At 40.7% G+C, this 18,399-nt stretch overlaps 1 protein-coding gene across 1 annotated transcript in view; it reads right to left on the bottom strand.

The window, feature by feature from the left end:
* Window positions 1-1,016: 1,016 nt before the first annotated feature.
* Window positions 1,017-18,399, bottom strand: part of FANCC (Fanconi anemia, complementation group C) — a 151,242-nt gene continuing 133,859 nt past the window's right edge. The window contains exons 10-14 of the mRNA XM_004685180.2: window positions 16,439-16,514; window positions 14,418-14,499; window positions 12,842-13,016; window positions 8,224-8,430; window positions 1,017-1,962 (exon numbers count right to left, since the gene is read on the bottom strand). Of these exons, the coding sequence (XP_004685237.1) occupies window positions 1,726-1,962; window positions 8,224-8,430; window positions 12,842-13,016; window positions 14,418-14,499; window positions 16,439-16,514 (777 nt within the window). The 3' untranslated portion in view covers window positions 1,017-1,725. The remainder of the gene's footprint in view (window positions 1,963-8,223; window positions 8,431-12,841; window positions 13,017-14,417; window positions 14,500-16,438; window positions 16,515-18,399) is intronic.

Raw genomic sequence — 18,399 nt, 5'->3', positions numbered from 1 at the left:
CAGATTGTGTAGCTGCTGCTCATCTTGTTTGGGGGACAGCTTTCTCTAGTGACATTTCCACTGTTGTTCCATTGGTTGAGAGCCACTCCCTTTTATCAAGGTGGGACAGGGCAAGAGAAGAAAATACAATCATTAAGCAAACTAGTACCTGCCACCCTTCGACAGAAGACACTATGGACAGTGAGGGCTCATGTAAGTGATAGGAACTACCCTACCTGGCCGCTGGAAATTCATTGGGATGAAGACTAAAGTTCCATAGGCTTAGATGTCCAAAGCTTGGGCGAGCTTACAGGCTTTGTAAGGAAATGGGAACTACCACACACTGGCTGAGGTAAAGTAGTGTCAGAAAGGAACTTCCAGAAACAGCTTCAGCACTGTAAGGTAAGACCATCATCTTGTTTTCACAGAAGTACAGTGTGAATGATTTCCACATGGAAACACTCTCCAAGTAAAGGTCTGAATTGTGGTGGGCACCTGATTTAGGGTCATCACTGACACCAAAATGTGCCCTGTTCTTCATCTCCACAGAGTTTGGTGACAGCTTTCCATAGCAAAAGTCAACACAGAGGACATGTCCTCAACTCCAGTGAAACATATGAAAGTAATGAGGATAGATGGTATCTGTGATAAAATATTTTAAAGTACATCTTTTATACTGTAGCTTCTCAAAAGACAGCTCAAAAATATGAGAAGATGTTGAAATTTTCCACATCCTCAGGTAGAGCCATCAGCACTGCCTTAACATGAAAACAAGGAATCTCCCTAAAAGTTCAATCTGTAATCCAACCAAACTTTACTCATACCTCAAACAGGAGCTATTCTAAGGAAGATTCAGAAATTACTAACACATAAACTGAAGGGGACATAAAAGTTTTGACTCACACGATAAAAACAATACACACGAAGGAGTGTACTATCAATACAAGAATGAGCCTAAAAGGGGGAAAAAAATGTGCAACTCATCCAAACGAAATATTAACCTTGGGATTATCAATTCTTTATTAGAAATTTCCATATCTCTTTTCAGTTTATGAGATAACTGATAAATAATCCCTTGTAATGTTTCCAAAACATGTCCAATCCCTGCTCTTGTCAGCCATCTTGAAGTAACATAAGTTTATTTGGTAACAGTGTTCAACAAATACAAAGCAAAATGAGTGCCAGGACTGGCTTGAAATGTCAGTGCTAATCAGTGTTGCTCTCCACAGAAGGGCTAGTGGATGTGCCTGATGTTGTGACTGGGCGGTTTCCCTTCGGCTGCTCAGAAGAGTGCTTAAGGGGCACTTGAGGGATCCTGACTCTCCTGGTGAAGAATTTCATAGAGAGGCAAGGGAAAGTATGGCTTTACCTCAAATCTCTGTAGTTAAAAGGAATAGACAATTACCTGATTTCTAAAGAAATCTGTGGAAAATGGCTAAGTTGCTTTCTAAATTGATCACTTTCTAAATGTCTTCTTGGTCCAAAGGCTTTGAAACATTCAAATAGTAATTGGGCATCTTGATTTGATATGGGGGAAAAAGGGAAATAAAAGTCTGCTCTTTCAGCCAAGCTTTTTCTCTTGTGATTCTCTAATTAGGCTGAGTAGGTGCAGGGGCTTTGAAGGAATAATTATGTCATTAAGGAAGAAATCTGAGTTAGGGCTAAAGTATCTCCTCACACTATAAAAACTTACTGCCAAGTCTTCCTAAGAGATCACTGATTTATTCTCAGAAATCTGAGGGGTTCTCATTCCACTGACATGTGTCCATCAGAAGCCATCTGATTCTTTTGTCTTGTGGACTTAGTGAGCCTTTCCTCTGCATGGCAGCTACACACTCCTGAGACTTCCCCACGCAGTGCTGAAAGGAGCTCTTTGGCCAGTTTTCTTGATTCAGGTGCTTCCACAGAAAGATGATCCCATCTGTATAAGGCCTGTTCGAGAAAGCCAATAATCTCACAGGTTATTGCATTGGATTGAGCCATCTGCAATAAGAACATAAGAGAAAGCAGATCAAAACACTTTCCAGACAGTTTCATCTGTCTGTCCAGTGGACCAGCCATAACCATCGTCCCTGAAAAGCAGCCATATTCCTTAGAACCAAATGACTCTTGTTTTATTTTCAAGATGATTAGCAAAGCAAGTTCATTCTCAGAGATTGGCGTTCCAGTGAGCCGTCATCTCCTGATGCCATCCTCTTCTGACAAATGGCCCAGACTCAGGGGCTACAGACAAGCTTGGATGGCTGTCACAGGTCTGGGATTTTTCATATGTGGAGCCAAGGAAAACAAACATGCAGCAGCTTGACTTTCCACATAAAGTTGCACTAACAAGGGAACTGGAAATGCTGGGTGGGAAATGACACCTGTTTTCACACAGCAGCTTTAAAAATGGCATTTTCGGGTTAGCAGCCAGGCCCCCTTGTTTTTTCATAGGCACATAATGTTTTAACACCTGATTCTCACAGGGAAGCAGGAAACACAGGCATTGTTAGTTCTGGTAAATACAGCCTCTGGGCATTCTTGATCACTGGAGCCCATGAGTATTTTCCTAAGAATTTCAGTTGAGCGAGGTGAGAAGTTCACAATTCAGCATCATGAAGAATTGATTGTGAATTTTTAGACACAAGTACATTAAGAAGGCTTGTTTTTTTTTTGAGAATAGTCGACTAGTTTTTGTGTGTGAGAGTTTATGCTGACCCCACAGTCAGTGTTCAACGCCCGAAGCCTAAGGCCAGCTGCTGTGCCATCTCTAAGCTGGGTCATTCTGGTAGCAGGACCAATTGCCCAAGTTCCCCAGGGGCCATCCTGGTTTTAGGACTTAAAAGTCCTATATCACAAGAGATCCCTCCCTCCCCTACCACAACCTTCTGACCTCCAGACCAGGTGACACTCTAGTGGCAGCTGATGGTACAACACTGCAAGCAACCTTGAGAGACAACTGGAGCAATGCTGGGGGTAGGGTAGGCTACCAGTCTGGCTGGGCTGGCAGAGCCTCTCAATTGGTTTTAACTTAAGAAATCTCAGATACTGTCAAAAACTTTCCTCAGAATCAGCCTGTCCTTTGTGGACAAAACAATGTGACCCTCCCCGGAATGTCTTTCAGTGGGGAATCAGCCTCCCGCTCCCTGCCGTCTGGGGTCACCACGCCAGAGCAGGGCAGTGTGGTCCTGACTGGTGACTCCAGGCCACATGTGCTCCACAGGCCAGTTCAACTCCAGTCCAGGCCTCCAGCCACACTTCAAGTTTACCTCACTGCAGCTGAAAGTGGTAACCTAGCTCCATTTAGGCCGGCTGAGGTGTGTCTGTGTAACAGTTAAGTTCATTTTGGCTTCAAGGGCTATAGAACTAAGCCTAGATTTCAGATTCTTGCTAACTTTTGGCTATTACTTCTGTGGCCCAGCAACAGAAGGGCAAAGGAGAAAGTAACAAGTTCAGGGCAGGGCGCAGGCAGGAGAGAGTCTAGGGCAGGAGGAATCCAAATACATGAGGCTGTTCCCTCCTTCATCTGGTCAAAAGGCTCAGAGGATGGGGGAGAGAGGGGATGGAAATGAGGAGCATTGTAGCTAAAGAGCCAGTAGCCAGAGGACAAAGGGTGGGGAGGGAGGGGCAGGTATTCTGAGGAATGACTTCCGTGGCAGAAGCTGACAGCTGGGCCTGTGTGCAGACTTGGAGGAAGCAGTGTGTGTGTGTGTGGTGTGTCCCATAGCAGAAGATGTGTATGGGATTACATGGGGAGACTGGAGGGCCAAGGACCCTTTGAGCTGAAACCAAGTTCCTCAGGTGGTGCTTCCGCACCAATGGTAAGCTTAGTGGAAACATGGAAGGTGGTAAAGAGAAAGAGCAGTCCCCAGGCTTAGCAGGTGTGTAGCTCTCCAGAGCAGATACCAACACAAGGGGGATGGGACTGTGCTAGTTGCAAGATCTGCTCAGGCCTCCCTGAGTTCACATCAGAGCATCAGAGGAGGCCAGGTGAGGGTCCTATGGGTAGTGAAAACAAAGCCTTTGTCCCACAAAGCCAACACTGCCACCATCTGGCCACCATGGAGGGAGGGGAGGGGAATTAAAGGCTGGCAGCTTGCAGAGGGCTCCTCCCTCTGTCCTGTGTATTAGCTGGAGTGCTGGCAATCTGACTTTGGCTAGTACAGAAAGTCTTGGAGTTAGGAAGGCTGATGTGCTGGTAGAAGCTGCTTTAGAACATCTGCAAGGATAGCATCTAAGGAGATTCTTGGCTGCTATAGATTCATGATGCCCAGATGGCAGGCACCTACCCACCAAAGGCCAGTACAAAAAGATGAACACTAGGGTGAATTTTGTGTAGCTGAGTTTACTTAACAACATTCAGTGCAGAGGCATGTTGCCCTAGCTCAGGCCCTGGGGAGCAGCCTTGATGCGTGGCTGGGATTGATTTGTGCTGTGGAGATGGCTGCCCAGCACAGGCAGCAGACCTAAACTTCCTGCAGTTCTAGCTCATTCACAGCAGCTCCTCTGCAGTGAGTATGTGGGTGGTCCACTGTGAATATGGACTGTTCTGGAATGAATAGAAATGTGGTTAGAATAACAGAGAGATCTGGATGTCTCCAAGGAGCTTTCTCTGTATTTTGTGTTGACATCCCTGGTCTAGGAACAAGGTGAGATCTGGTGTAGGCCTGCTTATCCACTCCAGGGAGAGAGGAAATAAGAGAAGCAGGAGTGTCAGAGGTCAGGCAACAAAAATGCTTCCAACACTTTCATGAATCAAAAGTGCCTGTTGTTGACTTTTAAAAATAACTTTAAGTTTAAAGCAACTTTATATTTACAGTTGTATTGAAAAGACAACACCAAAATCTGATTCCCTCCTCCCCCCAAGTTTTCCCCAAACATTAACATCTAATATTTGTATGGTGCATGTGCCACCATTAATCAACATTACATATATATACACACACACACACACACACACACACACACACATACATACATACATACATACATATATGTATGTATGTGTATATATGCATATATGTGTGTATGTATATATGTATGTATAGAATATATATGTATATGTATATATGTATATATATTAAAGATTTATTTATTTATGCATACAAGAACTGGGGTATAGGCCAGATGTGCAGGGAGAGGGAGGGGTGGTAAGATAATTTACCAAAGTAGGGAGCAGAACAGGCAGGTCTAGAGAAATGCACTGCTGAGGGGAACAGAGGGCAAGTCAATAGAGGTCTGCTGTACCATGTGGGTGACCTCCCTGGTGGAGAATCGAACTTGTGCTTCAGTGGCTGTGAATTGCTTCATATTGCTGTGCTTTAATCCACTGTGCCACCAGGGAGGGCCCTCAACAGATATATTCTTATTAACTAATGGTCAGACAGTATTCTGATCTCAGTTTTTCTTTGAAGTCCTTCTGACTGAGAACCTCATCCAAGATGTTATATTTAGCCATGTCTCCTGAGGCTTTTCTTAGCTGTGATGCTTTTTCAGACTTTCTTTGTTTTAGATGAGCTTAACAGTTTTGTAGTGTACTAGTCAAGTATTTTGTTAGGTGCCCTTCACTTGGATTTTTCACTTGTCTTTTCTCATGGTTAGTCTCAGGCTATACATTTTGGGGATGAAGACCACTGAGATAAAGTGCCATTTTCATTATATCAAGGATTCAAACTAATTTTGACCCTGATTACAAGAAAAGTGGTTATTATAACTTACACCTGGCCAGAGAGAAAGTTTCACGGCATACAGGAATTTTTGAGCTCTTACCTACGAAGTTCTCCCACTCTACATACACTGGGAATTAACGTGTGCATTTTTTAAAGTCTGCAACAAATCACTGAGCTAGGGTGGGCCCTGGAGGCAAAGATACCCACCATGCAATATTTGAGTCATCTCCTGCTCTTGACTAAACCCAGGCTCATCAGAGGTAGGGACTGGCATTTTGGGTGCCGAGGCTCCACTCCACAAGCTGTTCGACCAGGACTGAGAAAAGCATCCTGGGCACTGACCCATAGGACAGTCCTATGTGCTCCTCAGAGTCTGCACATTCACCTCAAGCAGAGGCTCCCTGGATGGTAGCAGGGGGATCTCTGACCCTGGGGACATTCCTCTTTGGTTTGGTGCTAGTTATGAGGGTATTTTTGGTCCGCGGAAATTCATCAAGTAAGTATGCACTTTCTGTATGTATGTTACATATCAATAAAAAGTAAAAACAAAATAGTGATAAAAATTTGAAGAGCCAGAATGTTGATTTCATGTTGCTTTGTTGATTTTTATTTCAAAAATGAGCAATTTTTACTCCTATGCTCATTGTAACTCTATTTACAATAGTCAAGTTATGAAAACCTGAATTCCAAGGACCAAGAAGTAGAATAGAAAATGTGCTATACACACCTGAAAATGTGCTATACATACACACAATATTCAGCTATGAAAAAAGGAACTCTTAACATTTGCAACAGCAGAGAACTGGAAGGGATTAAGTCAAATGAAGTAAGTCAAGAGGATGACAGTACTAGATGGTTTCACTTATACAGAAAACAGAGAATTGAAACAAAGGGTAAGACAAAACGAAACCAAAAACAAATCTGACTGTAGAACTGAGGATACAACAAGGGGCAGAGAGAAGGGAGGAGAAAGGGTTGGGAGCACAATGGACTACAATGAAGAGATGAGGGAGTTGTGGTGGAGGGTGTGATGTGGTACAATAATGTGCAACACAGGAGGTATGGTCCTATGCCTTTGAATCACACACAGTGTTATAAACCAATGTTACCTCGATTAAAAAAGTTACTAAAAAAATGAGCATTTTAAATTCTAAATACATAAAACTTGCTATTTAAACTAGCTTTCAGTATATAAATCATTAGCATGAAGTAAATTATAATGTATAGTTATAATGTATAACTATCACCACTACCCACTTCTAAGAATTTTTTCATCATCCTAGTGAAACTGTATCCGTTTAATATTAACTAACCTTCTCCCACCATAACCTTTGATAATTCCTACTTTTTTTTTTGGTCTCTATGAATTAACTGCTTTGCTTACTTCATATAAATAGAATCATACAATGTTTATCTTCTTATGCCTGGCTTATTTCATTTGGTATATCTTCATACATGTTATATCATGTGTCAGAATTTACTTCCTTTTTAAGATGAATAATATTCCACTGCATGCACACACTGTATTTTCCTAACTATTCACTCATCTATTGATAGACATATTTGGTTATTCCCATCTTTGGCTACTGTGAATAATACTGTCCATTTGAGTACCTGTTTTTAATTCTTTTGAGTATATACACAGAATTTGCTAGATTATATGCTTAGCCAATGTTTAACTTTATGAGGAGCCACCAAGCTCTGTCACAGCAGCTGCACATTAACAAGTGTTTGATTTCTCCACATCCTCACTAACACTTGCTGTTTTTCATTTTGCTATGACTTATTTATAATAGCCATCCTAGTGGGTGTAGAGTGGTAGCTCATTGTGGCTTTGATTTGCATTTTCCTTAAATGGGTCATGTAGCTGAACATGGCTGTACCTTGGCCATTTCTATATCGTCTTTGGAAAATGCCCACTTTTTTTTTTTTTTTTTTGTTCTGCCCTTTTTTCTTGTTCTAAGAACTCCCTATGTACTCTGGATTCTAAATCCTTATATAACTCCAAATATTCTTCTCTCGTTCTATGAGTTGTCTTTTCATTCTCTTGATTATTCCCTTTGATACAAAAAAAAGTCATTTTTTATGAAATCCATGTAATCCATGTTACCTATTTTTGTTTTCCTTTGTTGCCTGTGACTTTGGTGATAATTTCTGAGAAATCACTGCCTGCTCCAATGTAAAAATGGTGCTGTTTTGATACTTGGCACTTAGAAAATTTAACAAATGAAATTCTTTTAACCCCTCCATTTTCTATTCAGAGCACATTCTCACTTAAGTCTTACTTCTCTCATAGAGATGAAGAGAACCATACACCTAATTGACAACATAGTACCTGGGAGATGAAAGGCCTACCTTTTACTAAGCAAGCTGTGACCAGGGAGGAGTCACCTCCTTTTTTTGAGTCTACAGTTTCTTTCCTATGAGGTGAAGGTGTCGTATGGCATGGGCTCAAGTACCCATCCCAATTGTCAGCCCCACTGCCTGTCTATACAGGTTTAGACAGCATCCAGGTACACACACTCCTCACAGGCCAGGTCCGCCTTGGAGGAGACCCCTCCTTATGCTTACAACTAGGAACCAGAGGAGGACTTACGAGGGTGACGACTTCCTGGGCAATCAAGCGGCCTCCAGGGGCCCAGAGCAAGAAGTTCAGGAGGAGGTGCCGAATCAGTTGTTGACATGCAGGCAGTCTGGGGACTCCACCTCTGCTCTCTTCAGCTGCTGCCTGTACCTCACTGACTGAGAGGACAGGACTTTTGAGCAGCTTCATGAGACGGCTGAGGACTGCTTTCACTTCCATCTGGAAAGTAGCATGGCAACAACTGAGAGATTAGGATGGAGTCAGGACATGGTGGTTCTAGGATTTACTTGGGACTTTGAAAACATCTCCAGAGAGAGGAGAGGACTGGCAGCCGAGGAGGGAAGACAGAGGTGGCCTATGTCTGGGTTTGCACACTGCTCCACACAAATCCAAATGGGCGTAATGGAAATTTCTTGACTTTCTTTCGTCTTGCTCATTAAGCAGCCAGGGCACCGTGCCAGGAATTGACCTTTTTTTGTATAAAAGGAAATGGAGAAAAGTCCTCAGCAGAATGTAGTCAGATTTTATATTGTGGGAAAAAAGAACAAAAGACTCCTTGAAGACTCGCTCACTATCATAGCCACAAATCAATTAAAGCCCCATGCAATTGGACCTCCATTGAGCCAGTATTCTGATAAGAATGAGGTTTTTCCTTTTGCCTTTTGCTATCTTTGAGGGGGTGGGGGCAGGGAAGCACAGGAAATGAACACACAGACACACACACATGACATTTGTTTTGTTTTAGACACTGGGACAGTCTGTTCCTACATGTTTAAAGCTCAAGCACAGGTCACAAATCTGTAGAATTCATATAATAATGTTAATTGTTACTTTGGGTTGCTTTTTGCATAAAAATTATTTATTTCATGCTAAGATTTCTGCTTCCTATAAGAATGGTACACCAAGTTGTGATTTGGAAAACAGAGCAAAAACTGAAAACTGCAGATCCAAAATGCCACATGGAACTCATGTTCCATCATTTTTGAAAGAATACTTAGGCCTAGTCTGAGAATTCCCATGACCAATTTTATGGATTTCGTGTGAGTTTTTTCTCTGGAAGTTAAGGACTCATTCAATGAAATCTGTTATAAACTCTGGGACACTGGGAGTGCTGTGTGAGTTGTTCTGACCACAAGACAAGACCGTGAGAAACTGCAGCCCATGGCTCTTCCACGGGAATGCCAGAATCCCAGTGAGGGCCGTGCCCGCACCATTTCTCACCTCTTGTCCTACCCACATCTGGTGGTATCTGTTGGAGTCTCAGAACTTCTTGCCATCCAAATGGGTATCCCTAAGTCCTAGGGCACAGGAAGTCCTCATATTCATTTTCTTGACTGGCATTTCCTCTTCTACCCTTGTCCTGTATTCCCTAGATCTGGTCTTTCTATTTCACCCCAGACTCTCTTTCCCTTCCATTTCCTTAAGCTTTGCTCTGACATGTCAACAACTGTAAATGCTCTCTAATTTTTTCAGGAGAATATTAACTGTTTTTCCTAAGTTTTACTTTTTACCTTGCGTTATGAAAAATTTCTTTACTGTAGAGTTTGAGCTTTAAAAAAGGAAGAAAAAAATTAAATTGACTTATAACTCCACCATCCATTGACACTCACAACTAATAATTAGGATTACATCCTTCTTGCTTTTTTTCTGTGCATTGTTACACAGCACTCACTGTACATGATGACATTTGATCACATCTGTACTATATATTCTTTGAGAACATGGTTATTCATGCTGAATGCTGTTCCGAGGTTAGAACATGCCACAATTTACTTAACAAGAATTATGATGATTGAAAGTTTAGGCTATTTCCAATTTTTACAATTACAAACAATGCTGTGACTATTCTTATACACAAATCTTTGTATGGAACTCTAATTTTTTCCAGAGGATAATTCCTAGAAATAGAACAATACAGTTAAAAGAGTATGAATTCTACCCTTTTCTTAAGGGTATGTAAATAGTAATATTTTTCATTTGTATCATGAGCTCTTCAAAATTAAGGGAAGAAGATGACACAGGCTAGTAGAAAATAAGAGTCTGCAGAGGACAGTGGGGTTTTCATGTAGGTAGCACGTATCCAGCAATGACAGCTACTGTTGCCACCTCTGCTAACTCACTATTCTTGAAACTCAAGATGACAGAAGGAACAGTTCCACTGACAGGGCACTATCAGGACGAAGCCAGGGCTTTGAGTTAACTATGTCTACTAAGGCAAAGGCACAGAAACAGTCAAGCTCAAGTATATCTCACAAAAACAGCACTTCCAAGGTGATTTGTTTTGCTTCTCAAGTGACCCAATAGACTAGTAAAGGGATGAAGCTCACACAACCTGGGGGACATGAGGGATGTATTACTAGTTAAACTTTGCAAAATTGGCCCATGGATACTCACTCATGGGATGTCATACACACTCTGGTATCTCAAGCTGGACACAGAGGAAAAAGAGATTCTGGGGTCACAAATGTGATGTGTGACTTTAGTCACAAGGTTGTGGACTCTTTCTCACAGTACAGAAGCAGATACACTTCTAAACTTCTGAGTGAGCAAATCCATTTTTACCGTGGGTGCCTAAGTTTCAACTGTGTAAGAACTATGTACAGATTAAAAAAAAAAAGGACCAAGTTAACCAGTAGGAAGTTGTGCCAACGCAGAACTTTGTAGAAATTAAGTCTTATTTCTGTGTACTTCAAAAGTAAAACTTGACAAACTGGGTCCAAATTTTCTGATCAATGTGGAATTTAGCATATAGTCTACCATTTTAGCTTAGCTTACATAAAATCAGATATAAAGGGTATACAAAAGGGCCTAAAAAATCATTAGTGCTTTACACATTTCAATTATTAAAATTAAGATGAAAACACTTTTCCTCCCTGACTGTCTGAAGATTCGTCACCATCATGAACAACACAGTAACTATTGGGAATAAGAAGTTCCTGAACAACTCACTGTGGCAATGGGAATAGTCACTGATGCCTTTTACCCTAGGAAGGTTACAGAACCTAAGACAGAAACTCACGAAAAATTAAAATGTACTAAGCCTACCCAAAATGTCATTTCTGTCTTTGGATCCAGATCCCCATTTTGGAGGTGATAAGACAACTGGTTGTGGTATGATTTACAGTTCCTGGGATGATACAAAGGAAAATGAACACAGAGACTTGCAAAACATGGGCTGCATGAGAAAAAGACCTGGAGACAAGGACACACAAACAGAATGAAGAAAGTTGGGGGACTGCAAAGGCCAGTCAAGATTATGCAGTGACTTTATTGTGGTGATTATGCAGATTTCATGAGAGGATTAAGAAAGCCTTAAAAACATAAGATAGGGCCCTCCCTGGTGGCGCAGCGGGTTAAAGCACTGCCCTGAGAAGCTAAAGCCACTTCCGCATGAGTTCGATTCCCGCCTACCCCGGAGGTGACCACATGGCGTAGCAGACCTCTCCTGACCTGCCCGCTGCTCCCCTCAGCAGTGTACTTCGTCGATCTGCCTGTTCTGCTCCCCACTCTGTCTCTGGTGAAGCCTCTCACCGCCCCTGAGCCTCTAGCCTGTACCCTGGTTCTGTATGTACAAATAAATAAATTAAAAAAAAAAAAACAAAACATAAGATAAAAACATCATTTTCTTAATGTGGTATTTTAAAAGGGAAGAAACAGAGGCTCTTTTTTTTTTTATTTCAGACAGCATTCCTCATTTATATATATGTGTATTATTACCTTTTTTAAAAAAGTCCTATTTTGTATCTAATTATCATTAATTTCAGCATTTTAAAATCTAAAGCTTTTTCTTTCCCCTGACACAAAAGATTTTAAACAAATAAAATGTACCGAGATAGCTGTGCTTGTCTGTTTTTTTCAAGCAACAGAAAATATAAAGCATATAAAAGTAGTGACTATTACATCAATAAACCTTCTCCTTTTAATTATTAAAAGCAGCAAAAGCATTGGCTTGAACATTTTAAAGCCAGCAAATAAATATTTGTAATGGAAGTGCCAATGCTTTTAATCAAAGCACTGCTGCTATAAATATTATATTCCATGCAAATGAAAACTGCCTCTACCACAGTTAGCCTGCTCTGAACTTAGCTACTCTGTTATTTAGGAAATGACCAAGTCCATTTTCAGGAGCTAATTGGTTAATATCATTTAACTACCTTACAAAGGCTTCTACACAAAGCCAGTAATGTGAAGTCCTGTTGACTGATCCAAGATGAAGTAAGTCAAGACAGAAGCTGACTTAGCTAGGCACTGTTCACAAAGAGAGGACAGTGCCCCTCAAAAGTGTTCAGGCCCTGTGTGGCAGTCCCTAAAGGGCAGTCCCTAGGCCCAGCACCATCTATCAATAAGGACTGAGTAAGAACAGACAAGATGGCCTAAGGGACAGAAGGTGAGCCTCCTCTCCACGGTGCTTCCCAGGAGAAAAGGTATCTTGCCTCCAATAAACTGTGCAGGCAAGACAATGTCTCTGATTATCAGCATTACTGCCCCCGTCCCAACCAAGCCCACCCTGGGAGTCTGGGTGCTTTGGTGTCTACAGGTGTGGAGGTGGGTAGAAAATGTCAAACATAGCACAGGCCCCTCATGAAGGACTCTCTAAGCACTTGAGAGATCAATCCTGAACACCACCTACCATGGTCTGTGCTCGCTGCTGACTCCCATCACATGGGCTGTAATTGAAGGCCAAGAGCCACAGCAGGGCCTCAGGGGCTTCAGCTTCTGACATCACCAACTGCTCAGCTGTGATATCAGCCCATCCTCCAAAGTGAATGAACAAAAACCAGTTCTCAAAGGGGCCTCCAAAGGACCTGGAACAGAACCAAAACACATGGCAGCCAGACAACATGATTTCTTTTTCCTTTGGTTCTTAGAGCAACTGTAATACTTGCATATGGTTGGTTTAAATTGTTCTTAACCACTGAAGTACAACTTGCAAAAAGTACAAACTCAACTCAGAATAGCTCAGAATGCCAGAATACCACTCTGGATACATCCCACAACCTTCAGAGGCAGGACTCTCAAAACCCCAGGTGCTCCATGGACTTCAATCATTTAAGTCTTTACATCCAGGGACCTGAATGAGGACAGGTCTTTGAGAAAGGAAGATTTTGGCCCTTGATCAATAAGAATGATGTGAGAGGAGATGCCACTCTGCCTTCAGCATCGTGTACACAGTTCAACTGCTGAGGGTAGAGTCTTCCAGATACCAGGCAGCCACCCAGAGAGTTCCAGAGCAAGAACTGTAGGTCTGCCTGGGGCCAAATAAAGATGCAATAAGGGGCACAGTCAGAAACATGCTGTTTCTTTTCCAACAAAAGGTTGACATTTCAGCAATTAAAATTCTTGAAAGAGCTGTATATCCTTTCCTCTCATCATTTGTGGATTAATGTTGAAAGGTTAAAGATTTGTGAAGCTGTCCTGTCACACTACAAATCTGGAATTGCAATAATTGTTTGAAGGACAGAATCCATTTCAGCTTTGGAGTTATTAATTAAGCACAGTGGTCGGGGGATAAGTGAGTAACTAGCACCTGAACCTATATAATGACCATGAACATAAGAGTACCAGCCAATTCTGGGATGTTCAGGAGCTCAGTGTCACAAGGGAAAAGGGGCAAGACAGCCCCAGTAAGTTAGTACAGAGAGAGAATCAAATACTCTGAAAAACAAGGCAGGAGAGGGAGCAGAAGAGTGTTAGATTCCAAAGAACTGAGCAAAGCCTAAATGTGAGTACTTTAAAGAAAATTACATATAACACAGGACTTAATATCAAAATGCTAGGAATTAATGTGTTAGAATAAATTTTCTATGTTTTCACAAATATTTATTTAAAACAGGAAAACAACCACTTGCACATGTGTAAATGAAGTCTAACATATCCTTTCCTAGAAGTGCAGGGAGACCAAGAGAGGCCTCTTCTCCTTCTGGGTTCTCAGCACACAACCACTACTTATTTTCCTACGGTCTATTCTTCTTTGTCGTTCTGCTTGTGTATTTCAGAATCTAATGTCAGACATTAAACATTATTCAGAGAGTTTCTATGCCAGGGACTCATACCTGTACACCTGCTGATTCCAAGCTGCTCAGAGGCTTCAAGCAGTGTATTCAGGTGTATGGATCAAAGGCCTCTATCAGCCCTGCTCAAAGAGAAGAGAAGGAGCACAAGAAACCACATCTCAAGAAGACCTAGGAACTGTCGTGTTTGCTTACCCAGGAGTCTGTTCTTCAACTATTTCTCGGAGCATTTCAGAAATGTGTTTCAGCGGCTGAAGCCACAGTACCTGTGGAGTATCTGTAGGCAGAGCAAGAAAGATCACAGGAGAGCTCAAAAAAAGTCAAACGTACAGAATCATAAGGCCTTTTGTTTCAGTCCATGGAACTCACACTATCAATCTCTCGTTCTAGCCAGTATCCCTCTCTTAGGACTGAGGAGAAAGATCCGTCAGTGTTATTAGAGCTTAACCTCAAGGTTCTTTGACTCAGATGTACTGAAATACACAAAGACCACTTAAGCAGTTTGCCCCACAACTGAGAAATGGTTGCTAGAGCTTGTCTGCCTACTCAGCCCTCTCTACTAATAATTCATGATTTGAAAGTACATGGAGACTGTAATAAGACAGCAAGGAACTTGACTACAAATTTATGGTAAAGGAGAGGTCAAAAAAATTTTGTGTCATACAAACAAATGTCTTAAGTTCGTTTTTCTGATTTCATAATTGTACCATGGCTTTAAACATATGTAAGCATATGTGTATCTGAAGTTCTAAACAACATCTGAAAAAGGTTATTACATTTTCATGTTACAGAAGAAAGGATCCTGTACATTCTCCCTCCATGAATTCCCAGAGCTCTTGACACAGTGGCCTTTTGGAGGATGTTTAGTTTGCTTTAGTTCAGACACAACTCACTTTCTGTCCACTCTACATATTACTCCTGCTAGTTGGGGTTTCTAAGCACAAAACCAATTTCTGATGAGTACATGCTATTAAACAACACTTTAGTTGGTGAATATAATGTTCACTTTTTCCCTAAAAGTGTTATGTTGAAAATTGTTCTAGGAACTAGGAACCATTCTTGTTCTGTTGCTTGAATTGACTTATTTCGTCTTGAACATATATGATCACACAAAGGAAGATATAAATAGGCTGAGTTTACACTCCTACAACACCTTAGATTATTGTTTGTAAATTTACAAACCTAAAATAAACAACAATTTTAATACCTTTTCTGGAACTCAGAGGCTGATCTTGGGCATTGCAGGCCTGAGTCAAACTTAGTTGTGCTCCTGGAAGGTAAATTATTGTTTTTCTCTCTTATCCTTAAAGTTTTCCTTTTGTTACAGGACTGCTGACCGGAGAACCCCCACAAGGTAGCATGACCTCCACCTCTAATGTCTGAGACAAAGCTGGGTGGGTCACTAAGTGAGAACCTACATTCTTTGGGGAAAAGAGGAATTTACATTTTGTAAAATGTTCTGAAACTGTGATCTACTTTCCTGAAAGTAATCTACTTACTCAAGTCTCTGGGGAAAAGCAGACTAAAAAATGGCATAAAAGGAAGTGTTACTGATTCTTTTATTCTTTCCTTCCACAATCACAGTATCTCTTCTTCTCTATCATGGAGTCTGCTTGTGTTATTATGGTCTTTCCTTCAGATTTCAGGTTTTAGAGGGAAAGGATGTCTTTATTATCTATTTCTGAAATGTTTCTGAGACACAAGCCCATACGCCTGTTATGGAACTTCACTTCTCCCACTGGACATGGACTACAGAAGACTGATCTAAACCCCTATTGAATTATTTCAAAAATCTTCTTTTGCTTTGGTCAGGAGAAATTTCCCTGACATTTCCTTGACTTCACTCATCATTTGATCGTTTGTTCTGCAACAAAGGTCATGAAGTAGAAAAAAATGAAATGCAAGTAAATGTACTGTTTTAATCTAAATTAGCCAGGTGTTAGCCTGTTCCAGGTGGATCTGGGTGGTACCAGAGGTCTTGTGCTACTGGAACAGATGAGAAAGACCTAACTAGAAGCAAATTTTTCTTTTTTTTTGAACGTGATTACAATTGGGAAGTAAAGCAAATTCTCATATAAAAATCCAAAGGATCTGAGAACTTTAAGGATGATAGAAATGAACAATTTCATCTCCCATTATATAGGTAAGAAACTGGGAGAGAAGGTTATGATTTATCACTGCTATTTTAATATGGGGCAGAACCAACTTTCACATACCTTTTGGATACTGGAATAACATCATGACAAGAGATGGAGAAGCATAAGGAAAGTATGTCCTGAGTGCAAACTTAAGCTACAACAGAAACAAAAATTCAAAACCACATTAGTGTTAGGATTAGAAGTGGTGTTAATACAAAACCTTGCACTCTCTATAAAAAAAGAGCCCTTTTGGTATTAACATAGTGGGAATGTTTTCTTAAAATATATTTTTTAAAAAGGCATTTCCCAGTGGACAGTGGTAGTGAGATATGGGTGTTTTGTGGTGGGTGTGATGTGGTAACAGCACCCGAAGGGGAAAGCCTATGCTTTTAAAATATGAAAGAAGCATACCTCAATAATTAGCAAGTAACTAAAAAGCTATTTCCAATAACCTTGTAAATATGTTTCAGAAAAATAAATCTTTACAATCACTAATCTAAAATATAGGAAACTATAGGATCTAGAAAAAATAAAATTTTACTCCTGATATTCTATATCTTCACATGAATCCAATTATACACATACATCTTCTGTTAAAGTGAGAGCTTCCAATGTGGCTATGAGCACCTTAAAAAAAAAAAAAAGGCACAAAACAACCATAGGGCTTTATACTACTTTGAGGACCAAAGTGCTAAAGCTGTATAGACCCTCTGAAGGCTTTTAAATACTTTTGTAAAAATTAAGGTACCCAGAAATAGTTCAGTACACAGGCTTTAATTTATTTTTTAAAATAATTTACTTTATGCTTACAAGAACTAGGGTGTGGGCCAGAGGTGCAGGAATGGGTAGTGAAAAGATTCACCAGACACAAAGTAGGGAGCAGAACAAGCGGAACTACTGAAATACACTGCTGAGGGAAGCAGTGGTAGAGACAGGAAAAGTGGGTTACCTCCCTGTCTGGGGATCCAACTTGTATTGCAGTGGCTGTGAATAGCTTCACAGTGCGGAGACTTATTACCTTGCACCACTAGAGAGTCTGGCTTTAATTATTTTATTTTATTTTTAAAAATTAAAAAAATATATTCATTATATCATCCTTCATTTTGGTACAATGTATGGTCTGTGAAATTCCCATCACCAGTTCCCCCAGCACCATCACCATAGTCCCTTGTACTCTCCCCACCCCGTTTTGGTCGTTCTCCCTCCTGCTCCCCTACATAATGTCTCTGATCTATAGTTGCCTGATGATTTTTACTTTATTATAGTTAATTTTTGTTCTGATTCCTTTTTTTCCCCTCTACATTCCTCCTATAAGTAAAACCATTTGATATTTTTCTTTTCCTTTCTGGCTTATTTTACTAAGCATAATCCCTTCCAGCTCCATCCATGTTGCTGTGAAGGGCATGAGTTTACCCTTTTGATTGCCAAGTAATATTCCATTGTGTAAATACACCATAACTTCTTGATCCAGTTACCTATTTTTTGGCCATCTGGGTTGCTTGCATGGAAGTTCAACAAAAACAAAGTAAACAATTCAGTCAAAAAATGGGCAGAAGAGCTAAAAAGGCACTTTTCAAAAAAAAAATGCACATGGCCACAGGCATATGAAAAAATGTTCAACATCACTTGTAATCAGGGAAATGCAAATAAAAACCACAATGAGATACCACTTTACACCAGTTAGAATGGCATTAAAAAAAACTAGGAACAGTAAATGTTGGCGAGGATATGGAGAAAAAGGAACTTTCCTATGCTGCTGACGGGAATACAAACTGGAGAGGTCCTTCAAACTAATAAAAATGGAGCTTCCATATAATCCAGCAATTCCACTCCTAGGAATCTACCCAAAGGACACAAAAACATTAATTCAAAAGGTCACTTGTACCCCTAATTTACTGCAGCACAATTTACAATAGGTAAGTTGTGGCTTTAATTTAACTTTTTTTTTAAAGATTTATTTATTTATTCGTACAGAACTGGGGTACAGGCCAGAGATGCGGAGGGTGAGAGGATTCACCAGAGACAGAGCCGGAAGCAGA

The sequence above is a fragment of the Condylura cristata genome, unplaced genomic scaffold (genome assembly GCF_000260355.1).
Source record: "Condylura cristata isolate star-nosed mole 26May11 unplaced genomic scaffold, ConCri1.0 scaffold00017, whole genome shotgun sequence".
NCBI classification, from domain to species: Eukaryota; Metazoa; Chordata; class Mammalia; order Eulipotyphla; family Talpidae; genus Condylura; species Condylura cristata.
This window is presented reverse-complemented; position numbering and strand designations above follow the sequence as displayed.